This window comes from Diuraphis noxia, unplaced genomic scaffold (assembly GCF_037042655.1).
Source record: "Diuraphis noxia isolate RWA-SAM2 unplaced genomic scaffold, SU_Dnox_SAM2 contig0002, whole genome shotgun sequence".
NCBI classification, from domain to species: domain Eukaryota; kingdom Metazoa; phylum Arthropoda; class Insecta; order Hemiptera; family Aphididae; genus Diuraphis; species Diuraphis noxia.
Window position 1 is genome coordinate 36,881,337 of NW_028301712.1, and position 14,599 is coordinate 36,895,935.

At 27.6% G+C, this 14,599-nt stretch overlaps 2 protein-coding genes and 1 non-coding gene across 3 annotated transcripts; 1 reads left to right on the plus strand and 2 right to left on the minus strand.

Moving 5' to 3' along the window:
• Positions 1–6,537: 6,537 nt before the first annotated feature.
• On the minus strand, positions 6,538–6,621 carry TRNAL-UAA (transfer RNA leucine (anticodon UAA)). The gene has a single exon. It is a non-coding gene; the product is annotated as a tRNA-Leu (tRNA).
• A 302-nt stretch (positions 6,622–6,923) lies between these two features.
• On the plus strand, positions 6,924–8,815 carry mRpL28 (mitochondrial ribosomal protein L28). The gene is made up of 2 exons (XM_089219663.1): positions 6,924–7,149; positions 7,926–8,815. Exon 2 carries the CDS (start codon positions 7,936–7,938, stop codon positions 8,731–8,733), a length of 798 nt encoding a protein of 265 aa, XP_089075789.1. The 5' UTR covers positions 6,924–7,149; positions 7,926–7,935; the 3' UTR covers positions 8,734–8,815.
• On the minus strand, positions 8,703–13,651 carry LOC107161542 (Ribonucleoside diphosphate reductase large subunit). The gene is made up of 15 exons (XM_089219662.1): positions 13,376–13,651; positions 13,149–13,273; positions 12,942–13,030; positions 12,017–12,194; positions 11,772–11,932; positions 11,486–11,688; positions 11,167–11,392; positions 10,860–11,101; positions 10,442–10,643; positions 10,214–10,363; positions 9,936–10,157; positions 9,660–9,872; positions 9,506–9,601; positions 9,242–9,430; positions 8,703–9,182 (listed from the first exon to the last, which is right to left on the minus strand). Exons 2-15 carry the CDS (start codon positions 13,198–13,200, stop codon positions 8,997–8,999), a joined length of 2,409 nt encoding a protein of 802 aa, XP_089075788.1. The 5' UTR covers positions 13,201–13,273; positions 13,376–13,651; the 3' UTR covers positions 8,703–8,996.
• Between the last annotated feature and the right edge of the window lie 948 nt (positions 13,652–14,599).

Here is a 14,599-nt window from a genome sequence, read left to right on the forward strand (position 1 = left end):
ACAAATTAATATCAGTGTTACATATTATATGGATAGGATATTATGTTTAAACATAATATTATTAATTTTTTATAATATTGTATTAATAGGTACACACATCATCATAACGTTTACTAATAAATTATTTGTTGCCTGAGCAGAACGATGAATGTTTATTGATTTTACAATGATGTAAGTGTGTGTACTTTTTTTTCTTTGTGTCTGTTTTACTTTTTGGATAGTAAAAGTGATTCCATTTTATTCAACAGTATCTTTTCTGATATAACAGTGAATCTAGTTGATACTTTGAGGCTCAAAAACGAGTAAAAATTAACAATAATTAATGCACCAGGAAGAACAAACAAAAAAATTAGGAAAAACTAAAATTTGTATGCAAAATTGATTTTCAACAAAATCATTTAGGTTATTGCGTTATTGGTATACTTTAAACATTTTCTAGATACCCACATAAAATTTTCACTGAATGCTTATAATCGCATTTTCTATACACAATACAATATTTTCAAAATATTTTGCCTCACATTCTCACACTATTAATAATAATAAGGATAATAATTATTATAAAATTGGAAGTAATAAAATAATATTCATTGCCAAAATTATTTTCACATGGACAATAATAATTTGGGTATTTATAAATCGTTAATTAAACACAACTGCGATAAATAACCGGTTTTGACTTCTGGTGCGGTGCGGTACCACTGCTTGGGTACGGTATGATGGTGTAGATACGGTTTTAGACGCTGCTGTAGTAGCTACGAGAATAGATTCGACGGTTGTAACTTGTAAATATGAATCAAAATGTCGAAAAGCATGTATAACAGCTCTCATTCTAACTACAAGAAACGTAATAACACCAAATGTCACCAAAATAAAGATTATAATGTTATCTGTGTTTATACGTTGGATTTGGATCTAATAGATAAGTCAACTAGGTCAGTTTATATGCATTCAAATCACAAAAAACTTAATCCGTACCACACAGTTAATAAAAATGAATGTATATAGATATAAAAAAACAACGTAAAAACAAAAGTATTTGTAATCATCTGTAAGTTTGCAAAATTTAATAATTGTACGACTTCTGTGAACTAAATGAGAGTTATTCTACCAAAACATGTATTTGAACGGAAAATACGGGTGTGTTTACGTGCTCTCAATATGCATATTATAATGTAGGTATTAATGTCTTGTTCTATTTGTGCCTCTCCAATATACAGTTTTGCTGTATTTTAGAATACTGAATTACACGGTGCCTATAGTGTCATGTAATTTGTTTTATAATTGATTTATTAGAAACCGAATTTTGAAGAAATTTAATTTTTCCTCATTTATTGTTTATATTATATTATGATGTATAATATGTTCTGGCCATTTCAGACTAAAATCTAATATCACTCCTAAACATTTGAACCATTTAAATTTGCTTACAACTGCATTATCTATATTTAATTTAAAAATAATAGTGGTGGGGGGGGGGCAATTCTGATTAAAATTCATGATTAAAAAGACTAAAATTGAAATCACCTTTGATACCAATACTAAAAATGTATATATGAATACCAAAATATTAAACATATTCTATGTATTGTACTATTATTGTTACTCTTTTATTACAAAAATGTCATCAATACCAGTTTTGTATTTGTTTTAGACTTCAAGCACCTATGTATTTATTTTGTTTTATATTAGATATATCAAAATTTCCCTAACTTTTTTGTCTCGCCGCGCCCTTTTTTGAATAAGAGGTTTACCTGGTATCCCTCATAAAAAATAATAAAAACCAGAACAATTTGTAATATATACTATGAAAATATTTATTTAATTGTAATTATACATGTGTTATAAGACATTAGTTATATTAAGATTTAGGTATATATTAAATTAATGGGTAGTATGATAACGTGCTACGTCAGTGCGGCGCCCCTGTAAAGACACTACGGCGCACCAGGGCGCCTCAGTGCACAGTTTGGGAATTTATCCAGATTGGTTATTTTCATGTTTTTCAAACAATTAATGGGCGTTATACCTTTTAAGCATTTAAACTCAAATTAAAGACTAGTGTTAGTATGTTCTGTCAAAAAATTATGTTTTCATTGGTATTATTGTATATTTGCATGTATCTTATTATTATAACCTACTTTAATTTGTTAGTATCATTAAAAAAATGATTAATCATTGACGAATAGGTGTGTTAGATCTGATGAGACATTTTCCAACTAAAACAATTCAGTATTTATACATTATACATAGATTAAATATGTACTTATTATAGGTATTTCGGTGGTATCACGTGGTTAAGAAGTAAAGTTTAACTAGCCTAAAATTATTGGTAAAATATTATTAATGCGCATCATTTAAAAAAGTAGATATGATTGAAACAATCACATATACCTATATGCATATTATAATGCAATGATGTTGGTAAATTAAACAACAATAATGCCATTGAACTTTTTACAAATATTTCATTGATTTAATAATGTATGAGATATGAGTATTTAATAAGTGTTCATATTTATAAACAATGTATGTTATCATTTTACTGTTATTATAAAATAAATATTAACATAGCATGTTTTAAATAAAAAAAACGAAAATGAGAAATCACTAAAAAAATGTTTCAAATTCGAATAATAATAAATGTTGTGTTTTTAAATTAAAAAAAAAAATATTGCATAAAATTATTTTTGTGCATGTTGAATATATAGGTGTAATGTAACATTACAGACTTAGAATTATTACGAAACACATGTTCAATAGTCAATAGATCATTTTAATACATAATAGAGTATTAACATAACTATTAACATTACTACATAACTATTATTGGTGTAGATACTCAACATGATATGATATAAACAATGAAATCAATAAGGGGTGGACCTAGGTGGGGGTTTGGGAGGTCAGCTGCCCCACAGTTTATTCCTTAGTAAAATTTAGTCCCTCAAAACGACAAACTACATCATTTTTATTTAAAAAAAATATTATTATTATATTTAAATATAAAAAGTGACAATGAAATTGTTCTTAAGACTCATTGACTATAAATCGAATAAAAATAACAATTAATTAATATGTTTTTAAATTTATTTAACAATTAGTTATGATTAGGGCCCAGATTTAAATGCACTTAAAATCATACAAATATATGCTCTAAAAAATTGTCAAAAATGAATTTTACCTAAAAATGCCATTTATAGTATTATTTTTTATACTATTTGGTATTTTTATTTGGAATTTATAAATAAAATAAAATAATTATTTATTGTTTTATTAAAAAAAAAAAACACTGAAAATTGGAAAAATTGACTTGATACTGCTATGATGTTGACACCCATATGTTTTAGGTCATTATTATTCATTCTAAACATAGGTACTAAAATATAGTATATACATTAATAAATACGCTAAAAAATTTGTATAATATATTGAAAAAATATACATTAAAAATCAAAAGGGGGGATGAGGTAGTCGAGCGTTCTAACGCGTCGGCTGTGGCTCAGCCGGACCGGGTTCGATCCTCACCATCGGGCGACATTTTTCTCCGGGCAAGTCACGGTGTCCGGAGAACAAGTGCCGCCATCCCCCACTCCGGGGCATAGCAGGAACCTACGGGTGCCCCAATAAAAATTCTGCCAAAACTCACCCACATGTAACACACCTTACCGTTCCATAAACCTACAGTACCACCCCCTTCCAAATGGCCAAAGTTTCCGCGGGATAATTGATAAAAAAATAAAAAAAAATAAAATGAGGCAATAGTGCTAGAAGTGCTCTATTAATGAAAAAAAAAAAAATGCTCAAATAATGAAATATACAACTCATAGTTTTGAAACACTCAATACATGAAACGAATTATGTACTTGGAAAACATTGTCTAAAAGATCAACCAAAAAAATATGCTCTTTGTATGAATCCGGGCCCTCTAAAATAAATAGTGTATTGAATATTGACATCAAAATGTGATATAAATAATTATAAGTTAAATGTAAATCACAAGTGCAGCGAACGACCTTATAGTGCATAGTTTGTCGAAGGTTCTACAAAGTTGCAGTGGCTTCTTGTAAGTGAGATGGACCCACAGTACTAAAATCCTGGGTACTCCACTGAAATCAATTATAGTTGAAATAGTTAACAAATGAAATAATTTCAGTTTTTCATGTCTATAATAAGTTTCAAGATGAAAACATTATTATTCATATCATGACGATGACATCATGTACGGTCTCAATAGTTTTATTGGTAATAATTACGTATTAGCATTTAAAAAAGACTATATTTACACACCCAATATAATATTTTACTCGAATATGAATGCATTTTTCATTGTATAAAATCACTTAAAAGTTAAAATATGTTTTTTAGATCAATTATATACAATTGTTTAAAAAAGTAGGTAATAAATAATGTTGAATAAAAACACATAATATAATATGTGAACCAATGTAAATACTTCAGTAAAATTAGTAAACTTGCCATTTTTTTTATTTTTTTATTTATTAGAAATAAGCCTCGGCAGCGGAGGCCATTGGCTGCAGTGGAGGCCATTGGCTGACACAGTTTACATGCAAGAAAGAATAATTATATACATTATTTACATACACATAATTGCCATTTTTGTATTGACGGTAAAATGTAAAAAAAGGTTCAACTAATTTCAAGTACATATTTTTTTATTATTTGATTTAACCGTTAATATTTTATTATATCAATTAATTATAATTTATAGTCTTATTTTTAAAATTCAACATGTGTCAGAGCTTAAACAATATAATATTCCTGTATTGTTTATTTATTAAATTGAATATTTTTTAACTTATACGTTCAACACCTAGCTAGGTATAGCGATCACTATTTACTTCACAGTATGAAAATGACACCAATACCAAAGTAATATTGATCAACAGTGACAACACTGTGCAGCTAAATTGCCTATACAAGATGCCGTGTGATTATAATTAATAATAATTATTGTTATTCTTTTAGATGCTTGGAAAAACACCACCAACCTTACGGAAACACCAAGAACAATATATGAAAAGAAACAACAGTAATTGTGTATAAATTATATTTATCGCCCACTGAGCATACCTACAATTGATTATTTTAGTACAAAACATATTATTGTTACATTTCTGGCAAGTTCGAATTCTCATATTATTATAATTTGTTTTCAACGTAATATCAGTATTATGTAAATTTGACGTCTAAGCTTTATTTCACAATGTTTTTTTTTTAATAGGTAGTACATACACGTCAATACAACTTAATATATAAGTAGACAATTATAAAAATAATAATATTATATTTATTTATATTAATATTATATTAAATTTAATGCAATAATTATATATTTACTTAAATCCATTTTCATAGATACCTATATACTTGTTGTTTGTACGATATAGATATAAATGATATTTTTTTGGTTTTGATGTGGGTAGCCCAACTAGGTGTTTGTCCAGATGAATTCCTAAGTATTTAACCATGTTGACCATAGGAATTATTTTATTATTCAGTGAGGACTTTACAAAATTTTTATTTTGAATTGTGATCTCTGCTTAAGTGTAAATTTAAGACTTTATACATTTAAACATAATTGTTTGTTGTATCTTATCAGATTTAAATATCAATACATTATCATGATATTATCAACACATTATAGTAATTAGTAATAATAAACTATATGTCCTTTACATTTTATAAGAGGTAAATTCAATCTAATTTTAAAAATTAGAGAGTAAAAAGCGGGTAAGTGGGTATCGCATCTGCTGTACATTGGGGGTGGGGTGGACCTCTGACTAGGGTAGGTTAAATTTTAATACAATGATACCTATCATTGTATACGAAAAACGATTCTGAACAAAGACGGTTTATCTGTCTAGGATATATTATAGATTATTAAAAATTTTAAAATCTTAGATTTAAAAAGAAATTTTTTTATGAATTTCTAGCTTTAATTAATTTGCGAATTTTCGTGATTTTTACGTATGTTGACAAAATTAAAATTAAAATGCTTGTAAAAAAAAATGTGACTATACATTTCTTTTATTTTTCGACTGCTTTTGTAAAAATATTTTAGGAGCCTTGTATTAAATTCTCAAATCTTAGAATTAAAAAGAAAAACTTTTATGCATTTCTATTTAAGATAATTTGAACATTGCCGTAATTTTTATGTATTTAGTCAAAATTTGAACTGTAAATGCTTATAGAAAAAATTTACACTCATCATTGTAAAATTAATACATTCATCACTTCGTTCAGAATCTAAAACAGTAAAATGTATATTTGAGAACGTAAAATTTGCCATGCTATACGTTTGTAAGACGGAAACAAAAGATTCCGTATGGCGTATATTATTATATGATGCTCTTAAAGCCGAATTCAGATTAAATTAAAAGTTAATGAGGTGATAAAAAATTAAAAATAATTATGAAAGAACAAATAAAACTGCTTTACAAATTAAATTAGTTTAGATGTAAATCACATTTATAAAACAAATAAAAAAAAGTAAAAAATTTTAGGATATATTTTTGTCAGGTGTGGGGTTCGAACCCACGCTCCCGTTTGGGAACCAGAGCTTAAATCTGGCGCCTTAGACCGCTCGGCCAACCTGACTGATGGGTTTTCACATAGAAAATACAATATTTAAGTATTGGTAGTTTATTGTAACTTTTTAATGTTTTCCTTGATTATCCATTTTTAATTGTTTTTATAAATTTAAAATTTGTAAACAACTATTATAATAATGAATACAGTTACTTAAACCAAAAGATAAACATTGGTAATCATTGGTAATTTTGTAGATATAGATCAAAAAGACTAAAATATTTGATAATCTTGTAACATTATCATCTATCATAATATGAATTACGTGATTACTAATAGTGATAACTATATAATGTATGATTTTACTGCATATTCAGTACATAATAAATTATTACCTTAAACGTGACTGTTAATAGTTTCAATTATTATTTATATTAATATAATATATATAGGATTCTTCTGCGAGTTTGCGATTTTACATTAATTGTATCGTCTTAAAACTAATACTTAAAATTGGTTGCTCTTTAGTTTTATACTAACGTTATAGTTAATAATAATTTGTGGTTAGTACCTATTGACTAAGCAGCTACTATTAAGGTAAGTCGAATACTGTTATTTTATACTCATAGGCTTACCGCTTACATTCAATTAAGACCGAGTTTAAATCTATTTACAGCTAAGTACACCATTTATGCTTTTGAACCTGTTGTGCCACACAATTTTTTTTTTAATTTTGAGATCTGTAAGACTAATTAGGAAAGTTTAAAATAATACGAACCAAGGTTTGTCTGAACATTGTACGGTTACTGGCAAATTATATTATAAAATACAGGAAGGTTATGGTATATCTGGAGTTGTAAAAGGGTTATGTTTTCAATTTTGTCGATAAATCATGATTTACTTATTTCTCTTCATATATTATTCCATAAATATTGCTCCTTAATGTAAAATAAAATCTTGAAATAAAGTAATTTAATGAATTAACAAATTAATACTAAACCATAAACATTTTAAACATTAAGGATGTCACCAGACAAAATTTAAAGTATTACAATGTGTTACCAATATTCATAGACCAGCCCTCTTCACATTTACACCGTATCAAGATAAGTGGCGTTTTATAGTTATAGAGTTATTCTGGTACAGTACAATATATATTTATATATAGTATTATTTATATTTATATTAAACGGGCTGCATCACTGCATCATGTGAATATCGATACATTTGGTATCAGATGGGCCAGTCCATGAGTAAAAGGTCTATGCCAATATTATTTTCTTCATTTTAATTCAACAAAAAATTTAACTATCATCCATATGACTTGTAGTTATGAATATATTATATTATTAAAACATTTTTAATTTTTCTAGGAATCTTAAAATGGAATCTAAACTAGCTAATGGCTTAAAATTATTATACATACCAAAAAAAACAAAAATCAATTCTGGTCTTGGTGATCGGCTTCCAGAGGCATATAAAAAATTTTATAAGGAATGGCGTCACAAGGTACCTGAGCCAGTTTATTACAAACCTACTCCAGGAAAATGGACTAAAGATGAGAAAACTGGAGCTGTAATTCCTGTTCAGAACATACCAATCCCTTTGAAGTACCCAAAAACAATGCATTCTGGTATTTGGGGAGGAGAAGCTATAGTTCAAGGTTTCAAACAAAGTGGTAAATATAAGAGTCGTGTCCCACATTTTTGGACCCCAACATTAAAAAAATCAGTGGTCTACAGTGAAATTTTAAATAAGTACATGTCAACTACAGTGACTGAAAAGGCCCTAGATGAAATAAATAAGAATTTTGGTCTAGACCATTATCTATTGAAAACATCTGCATGTGATTTGAGAACCACTTTAAGTTTAAAAATTAAACGTCATATTTTAATGGCTTTAAGAGACAAGACATTTTATGTAGATGATAATGTAAAACAACAAGAAGTATATGACAAATATAAACATTATTTAAATGATTACACCCACGAAGAAATTGAATGGTATGGTCTAACATTTGATGAGGCTTTACTTAAGATGCAAGAAATAGATGAATTAAATGAAAAGAAAGCCCCATTGAAGGCAAAATATAGACTGGAATTGATAGAGGAGTTAAAAAATAATAATGAAACAGTAGAAGAGAACAAAAGTTGGTTAAATAAACTTAATCCTTTTAATTAGAAATATTATATTACAATATAGTAGTGTATTAATGTTTAAAAAATAATAATTAATGAAATAAAAATACATTTTTGTTTTTAAATTGGGATTTTTTTTACATAACTCCCAATCACGTGTTAAATAATAGATAAAATATAGTGTTAATACTCAATAAAAAAAGTTCAAAAAAGAATTACAATACAATCGTAATCGAATTCTTACAGTGAATATAAAATTATTTGATGCATTGATAATTTACAGATCAAATGCATAACTACATTAAATTAAGCTCCACACATAGTACATGCGTCTTTGTTTTCCAAAGAACATACTAATTGTTGCATGCTTAGTGCATCATTTTTTTCAGTTTGAATTGCAACATTACTAGACAGCGTACTTTTATTAACTGTAAACTGGATAGGATCAGCAGCTGGCCTGGTACGCAAATAGTACATACCAGTTTTTAAGCCCTGTTATAAAACAAATTAATAAAATATTTAAAATTATTTTAATTGTACGATTAACTCACCTTTTTCCATCCATAGAAATGTACAGAGGATATTTTACTAATAGTGGGTTGCTCAATGTGGATATTTAATGACTGAGATTGATCAATGTATGCTGCTCGATCAGCAGCCATATCTAATATAATTTTTTGAGATAGTTCCCAATTCGTTTTATACAATTCTTTTATGTTGTTTGGAATACTTTCTATTTTCTATATTAACATAAATTTATAAGATAAAGTACAGATGACATTCAACAAATTATCCTTAAAATGATTAGTTCCTACCTGTACAGATCCTTTGTAGTAAATCAATTCATTTCTCATATCTTCGTTCCATAGGTTAAGTTTAATTAGATCGTTTAATAAATGACGATTAACCACCTGGAGTAAATAGATTAGTTAAAACAACAATTATATAATCACACAATTTATTACTAACACTGAATTCTCCACTAAGAGTACGTCTGTAATATAAATTTGTAGTATATGGTTCAATAGATTCATTATTTCCAAGAATTTGTGCTGTTGAAGCGGTAGGCATCGGTGCTAATAACAATGAATTTCTAACTCCATGTTTAGCAATTTTTTTTTTTAATATATCCCAGTCCCAAAGGTCAGTAGGCTTTACATTCCACATATCATACTGCAAAATCTAAAAACATAAACATTGATTAACAAACATGATACATCTAGGTATAGTTTTATCTTAATTTACTCCTTGACTAATTGGTGATCCTTGATAAGATGAATAAGTCCCATATTTTTCAGCTAACTCACAACTAGCTTCTAATGCGCCATAATATAAAGTTTCAAATATTTGTAAATTTAGCTTTCGAGATTCGGGAGAGCCAAATGGAAATCGCATCAATAAAAATAAATCTGCCAAACCTTGTACACCAATCCCGACAGGGCGATGCCGTTTATTTGAAGTTTCAGCCTGTAATAAAAATTATATGTACAAAAACTCTATGTTCATTCAACAAATTTACTTACTTCTTTGACAGGATAAAAGTTGACATCTATTACTTTATTCAAATTTTTAGTGACAATTTTAGTAATTTTTAAAAGCTTTTCAAAATCATATTCTCCATTGGGTTTAACAAACATATTTACTGCAATTGAAGCTAGATTACATACTGCTACCTATAAAAATATAAAAAGATGTGTAAAGTATAATTATGTACCTAGTATGATGATAATAAATATGTGATAATTGATTACCTCTTCTGGTGAAGTGTACTGAATGATTTCAGTACAAAGATTACTACACTTAATTGTACCAAGATTTTTCTGATTGCTTTTGGCATTACAGGCATCTTTATACAGTACATATGGCATACCAGTTTCAATTTGAGAAGTTATTATACGAAACCATAATTCCCTTGCTGGTACCTGTCTGTTGTAACGTTTTTCATTTTCATATCTAAGATATTAATAAGACATAAATGTTAATTAGCATTATTTATACATAATGATATAACTATAATTTATATTCTAGAATATGTATAAATTTTTTGATAATTTCAATTACAGATTACTTACCTAATATCTATTAATGATTAGTTCTTTATATATCATTATAAACAAATGTTAGCAATATATTTATTTCAACAATAAATAATAAATATTTAAGACATACTTTTCATAAAGTTTCACAAAATCGTCACCCCAGACATCTGAAAGACCTGGACATTTACGTGGACACATTAAGCTCCAAGGTTGATCAGCCTCAATACGTCTCATAAATTCATCAGGTATCCAAAGAGCTAAAAATAAATCTCTAGTTTTTTCTTCTTTATTACCAGTATTTTTACGTAACTCGGTATAAGTGTATACATCAGCGTGCCAAGGCTCAATATAAACAGCAACTGCCCCAGGTCTCTAATAAAACCAAATACAATAAAGAAACAGTTATTAACTTAGAATAATATAATCAATATACTAACCTTTCCGCCTTGGTCAACATACTGAGCTAAATCATTAAGGACTTTTAATGGTTCAACAAGACCATGAGATTCATATTTTGGATATTTTGTCCATGTTGTACCAGCTGCACTAACATTGTGTAAGTGTATACCAATACCACCAGAAGATTGAGAAATCTTGGCACAAGTCTTAACTGTTTTACCAAAGTCTTCTAATGAATCTGATTTATTAGCCACCAAAAAACAACTAAACCAATATTTTGGAAAATATTAAATATTAATATTAAATTAAATATTATTAGGCACACCTAAAATATTACATATATCTATATTACTTTACCTTGAAAGTTGAGGTCTAGGTGTAGCAGCATTGAACATTGTTGGCGAAGCATGAGTAAAATACTTTGATGACATTAAGTCATATGTTTCGATAGCTGCATCAATATCTTCTCCGTGAATTCCAATCGAAACCCTCATTAATAAATGTTGAGGACGTTCCACGACTTTACCATTAATTTTTAATAAATATGACTTTTCAAGTGTCTAGAATTTATTATAAAAATAAATATACCACATTTACATAATACGATTATTATTTATTACATAATGAACTATGTAGCACATACCTTGAATCCAAAATAACTGTAACTATAATCTCTATCATGTTTAATAGCATTATTTAAACGATCTGCATGTTTCATGACAACACCATAGTGGAAATCAGAAATAATTTTCATACGTCTTTGATTTTGTTCATTTGACATGTTATACAAATCATAAATTACATCTGTAATAATAAATATTTGATCATACATGTATACTGGTTATATAAATAATTTTGTTTATAAATTTAATAGAATAAATTATTTACCACTGAAATTATTTTTAGTTTCCTTATAAAGATTAGAAATAGCAATACGCGCAGCAAGTACAGCAAAATCTGGATGTTTTGTTGTTAAATAAGCAGCCGTTTCAGCAGCTAAATTGTCAATTTGTACAGTACTTATACCAGGGCATATATCACCGATAACATATAATGTAATTTCAGGCTAAAAATAAGAAAAATACATTTTGTCAAGTATTAACTTTTTAGTTTACAATAAACAAATTATAAAAAGTTAAAACAAAAAACAAATAATCTGTTTTCTGGTTAATACACGGAAACAAGTTTCAGAAAGTGGTCATACTTAATAAACCAGATGTCAAGATTGTTCATATGTATGTATTTATTCATAATAATATTATTTTAATGTAATATAATATAAACTAATTTAAAAATTTACGGTCAAAAAATAAAAGATATGTAACATAATACCTATTTTAATAAAATAACAAAAAATATTAACCTGACTTTGGAACAATACATAGTTAGTTAACTATGTAAAACTTTTCTACTGAATGTCTTGAAATGCCAGGCAGAACTAAAATAATGTAAATCAAGTTTTTTCACATTATTTTAAATGAATTAGTTTCGTTTTAGTTGGAAGTTAAATTATATTTCAACTACTTTTTCATTTATGGGTAATATTTAGTGAGAAAATGATATCGTCTGCCTCTTTTTGATTTTTTTGTTGTATAATACACATAAAAAAATATATAATGTATTATGTATACTATAGTATACAAATTATACTTTATATTTTTATAGGAATTTAAAGTCAATTAATATTTTTTATAATGGACGTTTATCAACACCAATTATGGTTTAGAAAGAAACTTGAATACTTTTACTAAACTACTAATTAATATAAGTTAGATAAATGTTACTATAACAATAATATAAAATTTCGTATAACCGGATCAATGAAGTCCATATTGAGCCCATCGCATAATTGTTCAATTCGCATTGTGATCTTGTCCATCATTACTTCTTCCATTCGGCCATCTAAATAAATACATTTTATTGACAAAAAATTCACATTCAAGGGACATTATATCACCTGGTGCTATAGCTATGCTCACATCAGTCTGTCTTTAACACACAACACAATTTAGGTACTTACCACGCTTTTTTACAAACAGCTTATCCTTAGTTGTTCCCACGTTGTTTGACATGATTGTGGAGATTTAGCTGGTAGGTACCTGATTAAAAATCTCCAATGGATGGTAGTAGAATTGAGCTGCAAGTCTATAACCGTAAACGAAAGGACACAAATAAGGATTAAAAAACCATAAATATGTGTGTTGGTCAACACGAAGACAGAATTCGATAACAATAAAGAATAGTTACAAGATTCTAGATGAATTGGTCTGTAGTTTGCTCCTGTATTGAATACTTTTTAGCCGGCTTCAATTAAATGTAAGTAGGTACCATAGTTATTAAAGAATATAGTTATTTTGTAAACTCTGAACAATAATTATTATACGTCCCTTCGACAACTGGCCGATCCAAAACAATAACAACGATGAAGACTGAAGGTCGGGATGGAACCGAACACAACTTGAAATATGAATATACGTATTGAATATTGCATAGTGGTACACAAGATGATATTGTATTGTCGTAGTCGTATTGATATTATGCATTGTACACACATGGTTTCCCGCGTTTTTTCCTACCATAATATTATGGCATAATATATCCGACATGCAGTCGTACCATTTATTTTGTAATCGTCAACGCCATACTTGATGTACTATTAACCTACTGGCTACTTCTACTAATCGACGGAGCACATAACTTACCAGAAAATAAATAAACTGAACGTTAGTAATCCGCGTAAGGCATATTATGGTAAATTTAACAGAGAAAATGAATAATAGAAAGCAAAATTACAGAAAATAAAATAGTTGGAAATTAACGTTTACTGTATAAAATATATAGACTATAGAGGACGTATTATAATCTAATAAATATAGCTAATAGCAGCTATGGACTAACGTCTAAAATATTAGTGTAAACAGTAAACACCCATGGCTGGATGGGTACCTAGGTGGTAATAGGTAGTAGTTAGTTATTAGTTATTATTTATTTATTTACTGCTAAGTATTTAATTATGTTAAACACTAATACACTATACAGGCTAAGATTTATAAGAATAGGTTTGATAGAAAATTGTTTTATTTTTGGATACAAATTGGTATAATACGATATAAATATATAATTTATATTAATGTTTTATTAAAAAGTTGCGCAATTATCGGAGAGTGTTGGGTGTGCAATTCACATGGTCTCCGGTTTTAGGGAGAATAGGCCGACTCCCGATATCTCTTTTATTGTCTTAAGCATTGATTAAGTACACTTAATCAATGTCTTAAGTAACGGCTGAATTGGATACAAACAAAATTATTAATGACTGCTGCAGTAAAAATAAGCAGATTTAATTTTTATCTTAGATTTTATAAAAAAATTAATATAGGTTGTTAACTGAAAAGTATCAACTAGGTATGACATGTGTAAAAACAATATTTTTAGTTGTAATAAAGCAATTTGATTGTTTTTCATTTTTATTAA

Excerpts from the sequence above, each read along its gene's own strand:
- LOC107161542 (XM_089219662.1), bottom strand. The coding sequence starts at position 13,200 with ATGTCAAACAACGTGGGAACAACTAAGGATAAGCTGTTTGTAAAAAAG. Across the intron at positions 10,158-10,213 it reads ACTTTTATCCTGTCAAAGAA|GCTGAAACTTCAAATAAACG; the intron begins GTAAGTAAATTT and ends TTTTTATTACAG. Across the intron at positions 9,602-9,659 it reads CTCTTAGTGGAGAATTCAGT|GTGGTTAATCGTCATTTATT; the intron begins GTTAGTAATAAA and ends TATTTACTCCAG.
- mRpL28 (XM_089219663.1), top strand. The coding sequence starts at position 7,936 with ATGGAATCTAAACTAGCTAATGGCTTAAAATTATTATACATACCAAAA.